The 19,714-nt window shown below is 39.2% G+C and overlaps 1 protein-coding gene across 1 annotated transcript in view; it reads right to left on the bottom strand.

Annotated features, from left to right (window-relative positions):
* Positions 1 to 19,245, bottom strand: part of PCNT (pericentrin) — a gene marked incomplete at both ends in the record, with an annotated part of 63,993 nt that extends 44,748 nt beyond the window's left edge. Inside the window, 13 exon segments of the mRNA XM_010024988.1 lie at positions 1,392 to 1,608; positions 2,627 to 2,714; positions 2,979 to 3,272; positions 5,234 to 5,349; positions 5,854 to 5,990; positions 7,758 to 7,932; positions 8,104 to 8,162; positions 9,059 to 9,314; positions 10,366 to 10,542; positions 10,735 to 10,827; positions 10,907 to 13,369; positions 14,848 to 15,012; positions 18,718 to 19,245. Of these exon segments, the coding sequence (XP_010023290.1) occupies positions 1,392 to 1,608; positions 2,627 to 2,714; positions 2,979 to 3,272; positions 5,234 to 5,349; positions 5,854 to 5,990; positions 7,758 to 7,932; positions 8,104 to 8,162; positions 9,059 to 9,314; positions 10,366 to 10,542; positions 10,735 to 10,827; positions 10,907 to 13,369; positions 14,848 to 15,012; positions 18,718 to 19,245 (4,768 nt within the window).
* Positions 19,246 to 19,714: the final 469 nt, after the last annotated feature.

The raw sequence follows: 19,714 nt of genomic DNA, 5'->3' as shown, positions 1-19,714 counted from the left end.
AAATGACATTCTGGAACTTATTTTATTTTAGTAGGCTTTATTAATGCACAGAACTAAAGTGGAACATTGTCAGCTGTGCAGTTTATCAGCAGCCGTACTAAGTAGAGATCAACAAGAACCCCTTATCAGGATGATTTTGTACCAACTAGAGATCAACAAGAACCCCTTATAAGGATGATTTTGTACTTTGTTCCATTTTATCATCACCTTTGAGATATATCAGTATCCACACACAAAGAATAACGGGGACGGATCATGAAGCCTGTGGCAGGACCTCTCTCCCACCAGCAACAGCCACAGGACCTGACTTTCTTTTGGGGCAATGTAATTCAAGTTTTATCTCCTCTTTTGTACGTGCTTTTTACACAAGGCATTTCCAAAAAAATGCAGATGGAACAAATCTCTAAACATTCCATTTTAAGCACTTTTTTATATGCTGTCTAGTATTAAAAAGAAAAATAAATAAGAAATATAACTGCAAATGTTAAAAGTTGTACTGATCCTTTTAACCAACAGAGTGGAATATAGTTATAGCTGTGTGTTATATAGCTAACTGTAAATTATGGATTATAAAGTCATACTATGCTCCAAAATCAACGTTGCAGATACAAGAACTGCCATGACACCTTACCTGCACCTCAACAATATATGCGTTTCACACTGAATCAATACACAGCAGTATATTTCTATAAATTACAATTCCAAGAAAAGCAGCAATGGTTAGGAAATTACATCAACCCATGACCACATTGGAAGTCTCATTAAATTTAGTCTTAAGAGGAACTTTAACCTGAACTCCACATCAAAAGAAACCTATTACAAATTCTGCTCCTCCTTTGTGTTCAAAAAATTCATCCCAATACATCTGCCAACTAGTGGAAAACACAGGAGAAAAAGGAAATATTAACATTAAATGAGCAGATCACTCTGAAACCCACAAAAGAAACAGGCAAAAGAGGTATGGCACATAGATCGGAAGTGGGTCTACTCTATGGAACTGGCCTATTTCATGCAAATAGAGGAGGCATTTAACATAACTGACAGACAAGACTAAGAAAATCTCAAATATTAATTCAGGAATTGACAGTGCCCTTCCAGACATCAAGAATGAAAACCTGATCAACTCCTTTTAGCAACTGCTCCACAGCTGTAGCACATTTTACTACAGAATAATCAACTTCAGGTCACCGTATCTTTTATGGGCATGTTGAGTTGTGCTACCAAAGGCAAAAAGCAAAGTGCTTGATGCCAGGGATTAACATGTGTTAAGTGTTCCCTAGAGTTGATAGTAGATAATAACAAACTGAAAACTGGAAAAGCCTATTTAAAGGAATATATAAGCCACACAAGCAGCTTAATGTTTTACTTCCCAGTCTGTCAGATCATCTTACCTTTTAAATGTTCTTCTGAAAGCTGGGCACGGAGCTGCTCAAGTTCTAAACAATGCTTTCTTCTCATTTCCTCTATTTCTGTTCTATATTTGTCTGACAGATCCATCTTCGTTTTCATTAAGTCCTCTTTATATTGAAGTGCAAGGGAAGACCTTAAGGAATCTAATTCACACCTGTGTTGTTCTTTAAGTTGTACCTGCAAACAGGCAAGTTCTTCCTACACAAGAAATGGGTTAGAGAAAGACATCTTCAGCTTTGAAGAAACCATGCCAAGTATCTTTCAGTGACAGCAGCAGTATAAGGCACCTGCTCGACATGCATATATCTGGTTTCCAAAAAACCTGCTGGCTTTGCTCTGTTCCTGCTGCTCCATCTGCTGCTCCAGCAGCAGAGCCCCTCAAGACAGATATGCTTTGGAACCATGCCACAAGGCAGTTTTGAGCTTCAGGAGCTGTTTGAATGTATAGTAGAGGGGAGAGTCCCACATGCCTCTGGGCAGAGAAACTATTGACTCTCAGCAATTAAGAGACCCCTTTGTGTACACCACAGAACTTAAAAGTAATCATCTACTATGCATGCAGCTTCATACTCAGCTAGGTAATCAAACAGAAAGAAAATAGGTATGATGTGTACATTTCTCACAACTCGTGCATTTTTTGTGTAATTTACTAATGAAATTGAGCTCATGCTGTCTTGGGGGTGTCTTGTCTCCTTGTCATTCCCTTACTAAAAAAAAAAATATTAATTTTATAATTCATTTAAAAAATAAAAATCTAAAGCCAAAACCAAAAGGAAAAATCCTTTTTGAAATGCTCAGTCCACTTCAAGTTAAGCAAAGAAGTAAGTTCTTAAATTACAATAAGGTACATAAAAATATGTGTGTAAATGGAAGAGGGACCAAATTAGCAACAGCGTTTGAAGAGAACAGGCAGCAATAAAAGGCACAACTACTACAGAAGCTATAGAGAAGAGAAACACCATGAGTTCTGCACTTGTGTAGAAAAGCTTTCATAAGCTCTTTACTAGGCACAGGATAACCCAAAGGACACAAAATCACAGAACACTGTTTCATCTGTTCTGCTAGGCTGAGAACTGATAATTTACTTGTCAAAAATAATTAAGCCTTAATAAATGTCTCGAATTACTAACTATTTGCTAAGAGCTAGGAATCAGACATCACTTTTCATATAGGTCATGTAATGAACAGTAGAACTTTAATATATCAAAAATCCTACCTGATGATGCTCCAGCTGTTGATTTAGCTGAACAAGCGTATCCTTTCTCTCTTTCTCAGCAGCCTCTTCAAAAACTGTAACAGAAGAACTGAGAAAAGGGGTTTCAAGTTTAAGATTGCAATGTGTCACAAATTAAGTCAACTTGCCAATTTACGATGTAGTACCAAAAGTAGGCACAGAGCAATTTTAACAACTGCTCAGGACTGAACATTCATGACTTCCATCACTGGGTTTCTAACTACAGATCACCTAATGCTCAATCCCAATATATTTAGAAGCTAACATCATCATTAGTATTAAAAATATAATGCAAGCAATGCTGTCATGACATGAAGGGAAGAGGAATAATCACCTGATGTCCCCTGCTTGATCTTGACTCATTTCCAACTCTGACAGTGAATATTCCTTCAGCTCTTGCAGTCTCTGATGCAGCAAAGTCAATTCTTCTCTGTAGTTTTCTTCAGCAACTCTTAGCTTCTTTTCAAAGTAAAGTCTCAGTTGTTCCAATTCAGCTTCATGCTCACTTTTTCTCTGCTCACGCTGCTGTTCGAATTCTTGTTTTAAATGCTCTATTTCTTCCACCTGTGATGCACGAGCCAGGAGCTGCTCTTTTAGCTCTGGAATGGAGGCAAAACCAACTCAAGTACTCGGAAGCACATATCTTTAGGCTAAATCATTCTGTGAAGATCAGCCATATTTTAGTTGCTGAGACAGCAGTAAAATGTTATACCAGAAGCTACATAAGAAAACAAACTTCTAAAGACAAAACATTCCTTCCTCAATAAACCTACATTCTCCATTCACACCGCATTCAGAGAAACCATTCTCCTCATGACAAGAATCAAAGCTACCAGAAAACTGTTAGACGTCCTCATTTCCTTGGGTTTCATGTCTGGGCTAGTAACATGCAGAGTCCTACAATATTGCTTAATCATCACATGTGCTCACTGTAGCAGGGACTAGTAACACCACCAACGGGATAGGCAAGGGGAGTCCAATCTGGTATGGGTAGGTTTTGCCTAACCAGTGAAGTCTGCCAGGACAACATTAACCCTGAGAAATGTTTAACAGTTTTGATCTGGCATGTCATTTGTACATCAGAGCAGTGATCCCTTGATCCAGCTGCCACGTTATGAACCCGCCACCACAAGTCCTCAAATCAATCCAAATGCATTGTCAAAGGATCACTCCCATGAAGAAAGGCAGAGTAAAACAAGCCACTTTTAAGATCTCACACACCAAAAGAGATATCCTCACCTGGACCACGGGTTTGCGTTCTGGTTTCACCATCTCAAGCAAGATGAAGAAGAAACAAAAGGGGTCCAAAGAATGGGAATGTGAGCAGTTAGAAACATGGAGAGACATTTGAAATGTTAATAAAGATCAGGGCTACAGAGAGGAAATATAAGAATTCCAGCAAATATTATAAAGTGCTATCTGCTGTAATTTTGTAATAGCAGAGATCAGAAAAAGTCCAGGTAAAGTCTGACTAGATAGACTGTTTTGTTCAAAACATTTAAATCTTGAAACAGAAATCTTAAGAAATATAAAGCATACGGTCAGATTTCAGCCAGCCATTATTTTCTCTCAGGCTTTAAAACTTTTCCGTAAGTTTAATGCAGATACACATAAGTCTTGTGTGAGGTGTCCCTGGCCATAGCAGGGGGTTGGAACTAGGTGATCTGAAGGTTCTTTCCAACCCAAACCATTCTATGACTCTACAAAACCTGTTATCTTTAACTGCTGTTTTGTTGGGGTTTTTTTGCTTTTAGATTTAGAGTATATGTTTATTTTTTAAACAAAAGCATCATCATGGAAAAAGGAGGGTATTTTTAGCCTTGTAGGAAAACAACATTATCATTCATTCTGACTTCAGAAGTATCACCTGAATGTTGTTGGTTTAAATTAGAGGTATCATTAATCCAGGGCTTTTCTACATTGAACAATTAATAGCCTTTCAAAAGATGATGACTCTCTATTTTAAGTGTCAATGAAAATGCATTTTTATTTAACTCGTCTCAAAACCAAGAGGGGAAAAAAAGCCACTTCTACCTCAAGATATAACTTAATCACTATTTTAAGATATTCTTGCCTTTTTGCCTTTTTTTTTAAGCAGACTCATCTCTTCATTATCTCCAAATAAAATAGCAACTATAAACAACCCAAAGTCATAAACTAAGCAGTAAGCTTTACTGCCTACCTACAATTAAGTTTGCTCAATTGAATTCATACCCGCTCCCATACTGAATACAAACAGGAGCATGTGATTGCATTGACGAGCATTTTCTACCTTTTTTAACTACATCACACTTAATTTGACATTGCAATGAAAAATATTTGGTTTTCACTAACAATTTTGATGGTGTGCAGGAACAGAGTGGGAAGGGAAAGGAAAACCACAGGAGGGAGCTTTTCTCCATAGAGACATCATACTTTTTGATATTGCAGAATCAGCTACTCATCTGACACCGACTCACTTTCTCTCTTCAGAAACGGAACACTGTGATCTACCTGTGTGTTCTGGTACATGAGCACAAGTATTTTGTGCCAATAATGTGTACTTCTATATGAAGAAGAGGCAAAAAAGAAAGTGCATCAGTTTTGAACCTACCACTTAGCTCTTGTCGATTTGCTCGGGTACTATCAAGTTGAGACCAAAGGTGCCTGACTTCTTCCTGTGAACGAGTCTTGAGTTCTTCATGCATGACCTGAAGTTTCTCCAGCTACAGAAGACATGTTAAAAAACCAAAACCTCTCAACTTCTTAAAACAATTTTGTTCTAATTGCTTATCTGATAAGCACCGACAGTTCTGTCGGAAATAGGTACAAAGTCTTAGCAGTAATCTCAGCTCCTCACATCCACGCTATCAGAGATGCTGAGTAGCACTTGACTGTTAGATCCACTCCTCAGAGAGAGGAATTTATTCTTGATGCCATATTTAACATCAGGGGCAAAAATAAAGTATTAGCTATATAAAAATGAAACACAAGAACCAGAAAATGAAGCCTATAAATACAGAGGAAGAAAAAGCACCAAATGGCACAAAGGCAATTGCATTCAAAAGATTTTGAATGACTAGAAAATCCCAGAGTATTTACCCACTTCATGAGTTTTAGTTTGTCAATAAAATCCCTAAATACAAGCAAGTTACCAAAATGATGTGTACATTGTCTAGTTTTTGCTATATAGCATCAAACACTCTAAACGAGTATTTAGTATTTCTTACCTCTTTCTGAAGACTCTGTTCTTTTTCTTGGCTTTTCATCTTCATATTTTCTAGGAGTTGGTTATGTTCAGCCTGCAGCTGCTGTTGTAATTCCACAATGGCTAACTCATGTTGCTCCTCCAGTTCTATACATTTTACTAAAATCAAAAGTGAGTTCTGTTACACCATCGTCCCAGTTACTGAATAACCTGTACAACTTTAATGCAACTAAAGTAGAAATGCACGTCTCTAGACTAGAATGGTGGCTCAGACGGTATCACTAAATACTTGACGAGTAAAGTATTTGAAAGTCAAACATTTCCACACAGTGCTTCCCAGTCTCTGCATCCCATGCTGTTAGCCAAGAGATAACCCAACAGCAGTGCTGGAGGGATGAGCATCTGCTCTCTGCATACATAACAAACATCCTGAACATGAAGCCCACATACAGGGAATCAAGCATATCTTTAGATCCTACAAACACCGCATTTTTCCTATGACCATGCTCAGCAGCTGGCAGAGGTGAACAGGAAGGACTAGGAAAGCTCACACCAAGTATGCTCTACCTCAGCACTGAGCACTCTCTGAACCCTGTAAGTGTGCTACTACCTCATTCGGTCAACAAATCTTGACCTGCACAGAAAGAATCTGCAACCAAGTGACCACATTTCAGCCCCAGTGAGCTGCAAGGGATGCCATGGTATCCTCACAGAACAGATCTTAATGATACAGGTTCAGGGAAATCCACTAAAGCTAGTGCAGGCTGGGAAGAACAAGCATGTCCTCACAGCAGCTAAAGGTGAGCCAAACACTGTGAAAGCATCCAGTTCTTGGCAGGACAAAAAGGCTACTCTTCACTTCTGAAACCTGGTCCTGCTGCCTGCCTGCCAGCATCATCCACCACCCTTAAATACTGCATTTGCACTTACCTGTAGTGAGTATTACAGAATCCCAGCATGGTTGAGGTTGGAAGGGGTCATCTAGTCCACCCTCCATGCTCAAGCAAGGTGCCCTAGAGCACATTCCTCATTTCCCATGTCTCTCACCTGCATAGTGCCTCAGAGGCTAGGCAACCTGAGCAGCTATCTCTCTTCACGTCTTGGCACACCATATCTTGTGGCTCCTACTCATGCCATCACTGACAGCAAATCTGACACTCTTACGGCAGTCAACCACTGTCTCAAGAAACATGTCAGATTCTGAGATATACAGAAACTTTTCCTAGTTCTATCTCCTATTAGTACCTCAGCAAAAGGCATAAACAGATGTACCTCACTAGGTACTCATTCAGATTTCATTTTTCAAGTTAATGAAAACCTCAGTTACAGGTCACTTCCAGAACAGTGCCTAAAAAAAGCTGCTATTCCATTAAATTTTAACTAGTCCCAGTGAAAACCTATTGGGTTTTTTGTTAGAAGAAGCTTCTATTGATAATAATCAATAGAATTTTGATTAATTCACTGCCAAAGCTGGTTTTCAGTTGGAAGCAAAAAAGTACCTCCTTTTAATATGCTTGAAGGAAAACACAGTCTATCTCATATCCTATAGAAGTCAAAGCACAAGACAACTAACTAGGCTTTAAACAATTTTTCATTTACATAGAACCACAGACTGGTTTGGGTTAGAAGGGACCTTAAAGCTCATCCAGTTCCAACCCCCTGCCATTGGCAGGGACACCTTCCACTAGAGCAGGTTGCTCCAAGCCCCTGTGTCCAACCTGGCCTTCAACTCTGCCAGGGATGGAGAAGTCACCACCTCTTTGGGCAGCTTGTTCATGTGTCATCCTGTTTTCAAGAGAGGCTTATGCCATTGACTCAGTTTTTGAGTACACAGATACATTTGCTTTTTGTACAGGTTCTAAAAACACTTAGCTAGCTTTGCCATCATTCAATAAATACAACTGCTTCCCACGCTATGGCACTTACTTTTAGACTGTTCATTCTCCAGAGAAAGAACACTCAGCTCTGCTTTGACTTTTTCTAATTCCATTTCCAGAGTTTTCCGCAGTTCCACCATTTCAGTCTGATGTTTTCCAGACAGCTCTTCAACCGTGTTTTTTAAATGTGTATCAGACTCCAATTCCCAATCTCTTTTGAGAGTCTAAGAGAGGAAGATTTGCATTATTAAAGCAAACACACTTAGTAAATGAGTACTTTTCTCCTCCATTTATCTGTCCTCAACAATAAATGTGTAGTGAACACAGGACTTCTACCATCTCTAGTTTACTGAAAGGAGTTTATCTTTTTCTTGTATGAAGAACGGAATTTGTACCTCTAATGCCTGGGTATGTTTCTCTTCCATTTCCAATTCTATTTTCTTTCTCTGATCAACTGTGAAATAAAATACTTATTAATAAATTTACAGTAAATGTTATGATTAAATGACAAGTAGAAATATGGATGAGATTACCATTTTCAGCATCAAACACAGGGATAGACATGCAACAGCGTAAGGTAGCAGGTTCTATCCAAATCCACACCTTTAATGCTAAAGATATACATTCAAATGCCTATCAATGCTTGCATTTCAGTGCACATCACTCTGAAGTGTTTGAATCATCTCATGTCTCCAGAGACACAGCAAAAGAGTCCCAGGCAGCAGCAAGAAGGAAACTCTCCTCAAATTTCTTCTAAGAATGCCTAAGAAACAGACTGCAAGACAGATGTTGTTATCTGGTCTGTTATCACTGACACCAATGGGTTCTTCCTTCCCAGCTCCTCCCCAGACTGATTCCAACTTCTTATTCAGCACCCATCTTGGTCTGCAGGAACCCTGCAAGGGCCTATCAATTCCCTTCTCACAGCTTCAAAGTACCTTAGCTTGCCTTAGCTTGCAACCTTATTTCAAGCGTTCCAGTGGGAAATGAGAACTCAGAGATGGTGCCAGCTACCCAGCTAATGGTCCAGTAGAGAAAGAAGTATCATCTAAGTGACAAGAGTGTCCCACCATTCAGGTGAGTTGGGACATGGCCAGTCATCGCCTCTCTGAGGAGAAATGTCTTTCCTCTAGACCCCCAGGTAACAGTACCCACAACTCCCCACCAGGATTCTTTCACCATCTGATTGAGAGTTCTTCTTCTCAGCCTCTACATTCAAGAACTCCTAAGTGGTTACATTCATATTAATGTATTAACATGCCAGCTCTATACCAAGACAGGAACCTGCGGAAGAAGACAAATATTGGATGGGGTTTCAATGTCTGGTCCATTATTCCCAAATTTTAATACCTAGTTCTTGCTGATGCTTTGACTTTAGGTCTTCTTTTTCCTTCAGACACTGTTCTTTAATCTTCTCCCACTCCAGCTGGTGGCGGCTCTGCAGAATTGCTACCTCTTGAGCACGTTTATCATTGAGCATCTCCCGGAGTTCCACCAGGGCAGTTTCCTTTTCTTTTCTCAAGTTAGATTGGGTAAGCTCAAGCTGAGAGGTATGCATGTTATTTAAGCTTAGACGTAAAGCTTCCAGTTCAAGGCTGTGCAGTGTCTGTAATGGAGAAAAAAAGAAAGAGGTTTTTTCCCTCCCCTCTAAAGAAATACATTCACTTTTTTCACCATCAGTTTAACACATGTAAGTTTTGCTTTTGTGCACTTGGAGAGTGTTTCGTCATGGCAGAAGAATGTTTTTTGAAGACAGAACCCTGAAAATAAGCTGCTTTTTATTACAGTAAGATTTGTATAACATTTTCCAAGCAAAATGCTTTCCTTGCCTGCCTCTTAACTTCATCTCCTACCGAATATCTTGTGTCTGCCCACTTCCTCAGAACGTCAGATCAGAACACAAGCTCACCCCAACCTTTTGCTGTCTATTAAGAAAAATTCCTCATATGTGCTCATGGTTATAATTTAAGAAGCAAATTTCTGAAGTGGTATTGGAAAAGTGAAATAAAATTCATCATGCTTCATCAAAAAAGATGTTAAATATCCAACAGTTAGAAATGGCAGTGAAAATAGACCAACCAAACTTTTCAATTCTTATATAAACTAAACACTACGCCATCTTGTAATTAGACCCAACACTGGATGCATTTCTTCCCATTTCCAGTTTGCATTTAGTGGAAGTGTTCAAAAACCCAGTAAACACTCAGAGGAAAAGGTCAGGTTTATATACTTGAGTTTAGCAAGAAAACATTCCTGATTACATTAGTGGGATAAGTAAAAAGTGGGAGGGGGTTGGTATTTTGCTTGAATTCACTTATTAAACTTATCAAGGCATGAAAAGTGACAGAGTTGGGCTTTTGGGGTTTTTTTTTGGGCTGGTTGGTTTTGGTGTTGGGGCTTTTTGGTTGTCATTTTATTTTGGTTTTTTAACCCATCAATTTCAGCATCCTGTTTTCTGCAAAATCAACATTAAAATATAATTGCAGTGAGGATCCTGGAGAACTCCTGTAGAAAATATCTACTACCACCCACCACTCCTAACTCTTCAATGGTAGCACTACATAAAGGAGTTCACATTGTACGCACAAAACCCAAGGGCCCTTCTTCTGCAATAGCCAGGTAACCACTGCAGTAATTCCTGTGCTCCTGTATTTCACCTGGGATTGGAGCTGAGCCTGCTCAATCTCTGCTTTGTGTGTGGCTGCCATTTGCTGCCGAAGTTCATCCAACAGGAGCTGCTGTTCTTTATTTAGCTCAGCACGAAGCTTCTCCATTTCCTCTTCGTGTCTAGTGATCAGCTCAGAGACTTCACGATCGTGCTCTCGTTCATGTACCTGCAGAGAACACTCAGCTGAAGAACTTGATTCAACAAAATAACCAGAATTCTCCCCTCTCCTGACCCCAAGTCAAAGACACCATGGAAAAAAACCCAATCATTAGATACTGGCATCTCTAAAACATTTATACAGCTTAAACAACACAAAATGAGTTTACTTCTCTGAAATCAACCCAATTACAGCATTTACCTTTTTTATTAAAGCAATCTGTTCCTTCCTTTCATCTTCCAACTTTTGCTGGTTTTCTACTTTATCTTTTATTTCAGCCTTTAATTCTTCTATCTGCAATCAGGCATACAAACATTTACAATGACTACCTTAAGCATTCTGAAACCCCAAGCCTCCCTCTTGGTTTTCCTACCTCTTTCTTCTGTGTCAAACTCACTTTAGTTAATTCAGCACAGTGCTGAGTCTCCATTTTATCCATTTCCTCTCTGTAATGTTTCACCATCTTGGCTTGTGCCTCCTCTGCAGCTTGTGCAGACTGAAAGGATTCCTGCAAGCGAGCCTCAAGCTCCAAATGAGCCTTCTTCAAATGGGCAATTTCTTCAGTCAACTGGCTTTTATTCTCACTGTATTCAGTATTTTTGGCCTTTATTTCAGCATGAAGTTTATGGATTTCTAGGTTGCTGAAGTTTAACCTCTCCTCATACTCCAGTCTTTCATACTCCTGTATTTCTCTGAGGTTCTTCACTTCAGCATTAAGTTCCTGTATGTTTTTCTCAAGATCCTCAATGATGCTAGCATTGTCTGCTAGTGCTTTTCCTGCTTTTATTAGCTCCACCTCCACATCAGATAATCTCTCTCCTAAGGCTGTTTTTTCCTCCAATAAGAGTGCTAATTCTTGTTCTTTATTATTTATTTCAGCTTTGAGCAACTCCTGTTCTTTTAGCAATGTCTCTTCAGATATAGTTTTCTGACCAAGCATCTCTGCTATTGTCTGGTTTTTAGCCTTCTGAGCATCAAGCTGGCTTTGCATCTGATCCCTCTGACTTTGCAAAGCAGCTAACTGACGTCCAAAAAGAGACTGTACTTCACTTGTTACAGAATCAGAAGCTGTTTTCTGCTCTTGAACATCTTTCACTAATTGCTCCTGAGTTCGCAGCTGCACCATCAACATTTCTCTTTCCTCCTGGAGGTCTTTTATCATTTCTTGCCAAGTAGAGGATTTTGACACTTGCGTTGAAGTTTCTCCATCCTCGCCCTGCTGCCTAATTAGAAACATTATTTTGTTTTCAAGTTCTTTCTCCTTCTCTGCTTTTTGAAGAAGTTGTTTCTCACAACAGATCCGTGCTTCACGCTCCTCATCCAGTTCCACACGCATTTGAGAGAGCTCTGCCATTACTTTTTCCCATTTCCCAACAACTTCTTGGATCTCCTCATAAGATTTCTTCAAGGCTGACTCCTTCTCATGGAGTTGCTCATTTAGCTTCAGACATCTCTCTGCTAAACTGGTTGTCTCATCACCCTTTACATCAACATCATGGTCACTCATTTTGCTTTGGTGCAGGGAGCTATCTGACAAAAATGAAACAAAGGCTTTTGCACTCACCTCAGTCTCTTCAAATGTTTCTTGAGCCAAATCACTAGGATGTCTTTCCTCGTCAAGGCCAAAGCTTAATGGAGATAGAAAGTCTCTGCTGGCTTCTAGAAGCACACTACTGTCTAACCCATACCTACTGCACCTACCTTCTTCAATGGCATAGCCTTCAGAAGTGCTGGATGCATACGACTCTCTTGGTGTCTCCGTGGAGATGAGGTATTTAGCCAATATACCTTCATCACCACTGAAAAACCCCGGTTCTGGCAAGTGTTCTTGAGACAGTTTATCACCTTCACTATTTTCATTATTCTCTGTGATCTTTGAATTCTTTATTTCTACTAATTGATCCCTTGAGGAGTCTACTCCAAAGCCATGCTGGAACTCTAGTTCTTCATGAACTAGCTCATCTTCATCTGTCAACTCGGGTGCTTTATTCCACATCTCATCAAGCTCTGCTCCCAACTCTGGCAAAGTCTGGTTTTCCCTCAATTTCATTAACTTTTTATTGGAAACAATCTCTTCATCATGCTTTTGCCTTACGTCTATAGTGTTTTCAGCCTCATGAAGTTGCTTCTCATTTAATTCCTTGATGAAAGAATTCAGTTTCTGAATCTCTCCATTCAAGGACTGTTTTTCTTGTTTATATTGCTCAGCTTCCTTGAGCTGCTCTTCTGCATCAGAAAGCTGCAACTTAAGCCCATCAATTAAATCCTTGTATTTAGTCTCAATTTCAGATTTTTCTCTCTGGAAGTCTTCCTGTTGGTTCTCAAGTTTCTTTCTCAAAGATTCTTTATTAATTTCAGACTCATGAAGGCTGTTATTTAAGTCAATTATTATGCTATTCAAACTCTGAACATGCTCTTCGGAATTCAGAGCACAGAGTTCTTTTTTTAACTTGTCAAGTTCATTCTTATATTTTAAAATCATTTCTTCTTCATATACCTGCTTGGCTTCTGCAATTTCTCTTCTGTGGCACTTCTCCAGCTCTGCCCTCAAGTTCTCCAACTGTCTGTGAATATCCTTCTCATGACTGATTTTCAATTCTTCAATGTGTTGTTGTTCTTTCATTTTCGATAAAGCTATTTCATTTTTCAAGCCTGTTATTTCTGAGTCCCGGAGAGAAAGGGTATGTTGTAGCATAGACAAGCTAAATCTTTCTGATGCCAGCAGATCTTGGAGACTTTCAATATCTTGTTCCTTTTCTTCTGTGCTTTTGTGTAGCTGTTGCACTGTATCTTTCATATTCTCTTCCATTTGGGCAAACATATTTTCTTTGGTATTCTGAAAAAAAAATAAATAAATTGCATATTAAATATGCCATTGAAATATGTTTTAATTTCCTTAAGCCTCATGCTTTCAATTTATCTTCCTAAATAATATCTAATGTTAAATGCTGGATGTATCATTGGCCTAGGCAACAGGATTTTTAACCACATCCTTGAGAGCTGAAAGGATTACTGAAAAACTGTGGTAACAAATATCAAATTGCCTAAGCAATAACAAATGATGTGCCACTAAGTCCAAAAAGAGAGAAAATAGTGGCTGTCTCAAACTTCAGCTATTTTAATTAAAATAAAGAATAACAGAGCTACAGATGCCTCTCTACCTCACATCCATTTATAAAGAGAAAACATCTCCTGCAGGCAGGAGTCGGCCAGCATAAGAACCATGTCACATTCTGGCTCATCTGACTCACTTAAAAGCTTAAGGCTTCCACCTATGGCATTGCTGGTTATGTGCTTAAAGGAAATCAGATCTTTTAGGCTGTTCCTTTAACGTACATTTGTAATGACAATCCTCACATAACTGTTTCTAAGAAAAGACTTTCTTTATGACCATGCCGCTAGAGCAGGTCAGAGTTATCACCAGATCTGAAATACATATCATAAAAAATAAGTATCTGTTATGTGTTTTTAACTTTAATAGAGTTTCTTTATTCATATTGCTGGTTTCTAGAATGATTATATCAAAATATTCCAACAATAAGCTTTCTACTTTGTTTTCTATCTGAAACTATCATGATTACAGATACAGTTAACATCATCTCTCATCTCAGTGTTTCAAGCTCACACAACCCTGTATTGTTATACACTTACATAGCAGATCCAGCAACCTTCACCCCACTGCAAGCCTGTCAGCTATGTTCCCACATGCCTCATAGAATCCTAGAGTGGTTTGGGTTGGAAAGGACCTTAAAGCTCATCCAGCTCCAACCCCTGCCAGGGGCAGGGACACCTTCCACTAGAGCAGGTTGCTCCAAGCCCCTGTGTCCAACCTGGCCTTGAACACTGCCAGGGATGGGGCAGCCACAGCTTCTCTGGGCACCCTGAGCCAGAGTCTCAGTTCAACAAACACCAGATGGGCCTGCTTCTGATGGGAATTTCTTCATGTTATACAAAGTTGAGTAACAGAGTTGAAGAGCAACCCTTCTGCAACAGAAATCGATGGAGTAATTTCAACAAATGAGCAAATTTTCAAGAGCCAGAAGTAAATCCTTATTTCATTAAATAACAAAGAAGAAAAAAACTTAAATTGTAAGCAGCTGTTTTGCTTTAGCTGAATATGCTTCCCTTCAGAAGAATAAACTTTTAATTCCATGCAAAAGTGTAGTTTCAGTCCTAAAGCACTAGTGCTACTTCACACTTAAAAGTTCATTACAGGATCTTCCTCCTAAATGTACCACCTTGGCTTGCATGACCACACCAAAACCCTAACTACCTACAATTCCTAATTATAAAGGCACTTTAAACAGTTTTTACCTTTTGAGAAGACTCAAGCTGTACTTCCAGGTCATGAGCTTTCTCACGCAGCAGCTCCAAATGTGCATTTTGCTCTCTGAGACGGTTCTGAAACACGGACATCTGTTGCTGGGCTTCTAATACTTCATTTTTCCCAGGGCTTGTACTCCTCAGCACCTCATTAACCTGAACACATAAAGATACTCACAGTCATAAGGAAGTTTATGACAGAACTCCTACACAAGTCTCACTGTTTGCATAAAATATACGGTATTCATTTACCACAGATTTACCCTCTGTCTTTCCGTCTCAATGAGTAAGAATCTCCCTAAGAAGTCAGACAACACTTACCCTGTTTTAGATACTATTAGTTACTGTAAAGACTTAAGTGGACTAGATGATCTCCAGAGGTCCCTTCCAACCCTAACAATTCTGTTAGATAACTCATCTCTGTGAAACCTCCAAAATGAAGCAGGACTTCCAAAAGACTGGACATACTCACAGGAGGCCAATGAACAAAATCTGTCTTCTCTGCAAAGGATTTACAGCTCAATAACTAAAGGGTTTTCTTTCCACCTCCCTCCAAATGAAAACAGAACATTCACCCCATGTGAGTAAATTAAAACACATTTTATTAATTATTAAAACCTTTTTCTAAAGACTTTGCTAACACCAAGAAGATAACATTTAAGACAGTATTAGTACTTTCATCAGTTATTGAAGTTGACATGCTTCCACAAACAAATATTACTGGCCTTATTTAGAATATGCCCAAAGTGCTATTTAGAGGCTTTATCGTTGTCTTTCAATGGCTTATGGCGCAAATCCCAACAGTCATCTGCAGAGTAATTTTCACTATTTCCACATATTTATCAAGAGTACTAAGAATTGTCCATAGAATGCAGAATTTTTGTTCTTTTCCAAAATTTCATTTAGCAGAGGATTTCTTTTCCAGGGCATGAGCAACTCCTCCAAGGCAAGCCCTGAACTTCAGGAAAATCCAGGTTTTATTTGTAGTTCTTTTTGCTTCCCCTTCTTGTCCAACTATTTCACCTATGTAATCCCTCCTAGCACTGTTGCTATCTTGCAGACCTGATATAGTGAGTAAACAGAACTATTCCTTCAAGGCTCCTGAGACAGCAAATATACAGGTGTGGAGAGAGAATAGCCACTAGAAAACTGAGCATCACCAAAAACAAATAAAGGGGTTTTGTTGGGTCTTTTGTTTGTTTTTCAATTTAAAGTATATGAAAGGCTACAGTATATCTCATTAACCAGGGGTTAAACCCATCCATGTTCAACTTGTGGCACTGAATTATGTTCCTGTGTGTCACAGAGACTGCATCAACCGTCTTCACACTATTTAAATCTCCTTTCTTGAGGCAAGTCACACTACCACGTTACCTTAGATACTGCAGATAATATTCAACACACTCTGAGTTTCTATGGCCTTTAACAGCAAAACAAAAAACAGGTACAAAGACAGAAGCTGCTCCAGTCAGTCCTGTGGTTTCTCGGGAGCAATACAGTTACAATTCTCACAGAGGAGACAGACTCTTGTATTTTATTTTAAATAATTTTTTGTTTTTAATGTATGAAGCAACTAAGGAATGAACCTACTTTTAAAGTAAAAACATCATTCAAATTTCTCTGGACAAGGCCCGTGATTCCACTAAAACCAGCGCTATTAGCAAGCAATTTTGCAGCCAGTACATGTATGTACATGTAAGTACCTGTTTTACACTGTAAAATAGTGAAATAGCATCATTTTATCACATTTGCTAACAATACTCAGTAACTAATTATTTTAGTAACCTATTATCATACTCTTCTTTGACATATACATCAGCATCTTTTCCTAAATACATGTTCTTTCACTCTTACTTCAGCTACATGGTCATTCAGTATATCCTAGTTGGACAAGTCAGCACTTCCCTGATGAGTAAACAAATGGAACAAACACTACATCATTTTAAACAGCTGTTTGAAAGATAAATAAGGAAAACCAGAATTATTTGAGAAACACCCTAAGCACATGAGCCACAAAGGTCCATGTTGTAACACAACATACCAGCGAGAGAAAGACTTCAATGCTAAACTCAGCTTTCCTCCATGGTCAAATGAATGAAATAAATGCAAATCAACTTAAAATTACTATGAATATCTACTGAAAAATTTAAGGCATTGAGATTCAATGTTTTATCTTCTGCTTCTGGGGTTTGCAAATATAGCTGAACACTCTTGCATCAACTAAGAAATATTAGTTTACTAACTGAGAGGAGATTAATGGTGGTAAATGCTCCATCCCTGGCAAGGTTTAAGGCCAGGTTGGACAGAGCCTTGGGCAACATGGTCTAGTATGAGGCATCCCTGCCCATGGCAGGGGGTTGGAACTAGGTGAGCTTAAGGTCCTTTCCAACCCAAACCATTCTATGATTACAAATACTTAACAAACACGTGAAAATCAGTCAGATAATTACAAAAACAGTCCTATTTTCTGAGGCATATACTTAGCTTGATATCTTGAAAGATATTTACTTCTCACTAAATTCACAACAAGACAAAGATGACTGTAGCACTCTTTAAAAACACATAGCCCAGAGCCCTCCCTGTATTTTGAACCTGCAAAAAGTAGTTTCCAAATTATTCCTGTCTCCCTAGAGATGCCCTCTCCACATAACCTAGAAAGCAATCCCATTTGCTGTGCAAAGCAGCTATTTGAACAGAAGCTGTTGAGAAGCAATAAATGATTTTTGTTTTGTTTCTTTAAGTTCACATGAATGTAATAAGGGCATGGCCATGGTCAAGTGCCAAAACACTGTATGCTTTCCTCTTAGTGCAGATAGCTTAGCATGAAACTTAATAAAAGCCTTTGCAATGCTAACAACATGTTCAGGATATCCTGAATGTATGGACACCCTCACAACAGAAAGTGGGATAACACATGCAAATGGCACCCTCTGTTATTGCAGGTTTGCAAACACACTAGTATGATGCTCTGGTTGTATGTTGTGAAGACACACCAACAGCTGGAAAGCTGCCGGTTGTGCAGAAGGCACTGCCTCCCCAAAACTCACCAGTCTTTACATAGACAGCATGCTCAAATGCACTGGGAAACTACTTTTTAAACAAGCTCCCAGATCAAGACAGATAGTTTGTTAATAGCCAAAGAGTAGCCTTATAGTTTCTGAGCTTGTGAAACTATTATTAGCTAATCCCTTCTGAAGCAAGCTGGGTTCCTATAAAAAACCTCAGACCTATTCAAAACTACATTTTGCTTATTTTTATTACAAGACAGAAAGAGAAAGCATGACATGACTGTCTAATCCACAGCTGGTATAAAACTAAAACTGAAACACATCATGCACAAGTGGAGTCCCATTTTAAACAAGTTTGTCAGATAACATAAGGTCTATACTGGCTTTACAATGGCTGGGACAAATTCTATTATTTCAGAAAACATTAAGCACATTTGAGGCAGCAAAGTGAAACAAAACCAAACTAATTGTGTATTTTAAGGTCCTGGCAGTTTTGCTCATCTACTATGCCTCTCAGTCTGGATTTACCATTTCACAGAATCACAGCCACACAACTAGAAGTCTGCCCAAAGAGAATTTCATGGCAGTGAGAGGTGAAAGGCCCTACTTTAGCAGGCTAACAGCAGACAGCTCCTTGACTGTCCAGTTCACATAATGGAGATGTTTCAGTAACTAACATCACTTTGTAACAGAGTTAATTATTACGAGTGAAATACATCAGTTTACTTACTTCTCAGTGACGGGTAGTTGACAGTCCCAGAGAGCTAATACCCAGTTAAGTAAAACAAATCACCTGGAATACTTGTTATCTGCAAACCAAGTGAAGTGAAACACAAGAAATACTAAGATTTACCTCTGTCTCTGTTGCTGTCTGTAGTACGAAGGCATCTTCAGCCTTACTCTCTAGTAGGCTGGCATCTTCAGTATAACTCTGTAGTAGGTTGGCATCTCCAGCCTTAAGCTCTAGTTGGGTGGCATCTCCAGCCGTAAGCTCTAGTAGGTTGGTGTCTCCTGCCTTAAGCTCTAGTTGGTTGGCATCTCCAGCCTTAAGCTCCAGTAGGTTGGCGTCTTCAACATAACTCTCTAGTAGGTTGGTGTGTCCAGCCTTACGCTCTAGTAGACTGGTGTCTTCAGCATAACTCTGTAGTAGACTGATGTCTTCAGACTTACTCTCTAGTAGGTTGCTGTCTCCAGCCTTAAGCTCCAGTAGGTTGGCATCTCCAGCCTTACCCTCTCTACCCTTAGCTGCGCCTTGGGCCGCTAGTGCGTGCTCTTCCTGCGGAAGGTCATGCGGGCGGACAGACGAACCCTTCCTCTTCGCCGTCTTTTTCTGCGACTGCGCGTTGTCGCCTTTTGCTTTTCGTTGTCTGAAGTAAGCAAACTGTGCAGAAAAGATTGGAAGAGGTAGAGGGAGAGGTAAGCGAGGAAAAGGAAGCAGGACCACAAGATTAACACACTCATGGATGACGAAGATCCTATCTTGATAAAATATATACATCTGCAGAAAAACTGCTTTATCTTCCTACTTTCTTAAACATTCAGCACATACTGGATAACTGTGCAATTAAGCAAGAAATCTCACACCAGTACCAAAGACTCAATTCAATAAAAGAATCCAATTTTACTCAGTGAAACTTTGTGTGTCAATGACAACCCCGTATTACAGCAAGACAGGTTAGTAAAGACACAAGTTGTTAATATATTAGAATCATTAGGAAAAAAATCATCATCAAGCAGTCTTTCTGCATGAACAGTAAAAACAGTAACCCCCGTCCAAATGTATCTAAACAGATCTTTGCCAGTGTAAGTTTCAAGATTAAAATTAACGGAAGTGAATCCTCATGCTCCTT

Source organism: Nestor notabilis, unplaced genomic scaffold, assembly GCF_000696875.1.
Source record: "Nestor notabilis isolate BGI_N333 unplaced genomic scaffold, ASM69687v1 scaffold15592, whole genome shotgun sequence".
Lineage (NCBI taxonomy): Eukaryota > Metazoa > Chordata > Aves > Psittaciformes > Psittacidae > Nestor > Nestor notabilis.
Note: the sequence above shows the minus strand (reverse complement) of the source record. Positions and strands in the feature narration are given on the sequence as shown.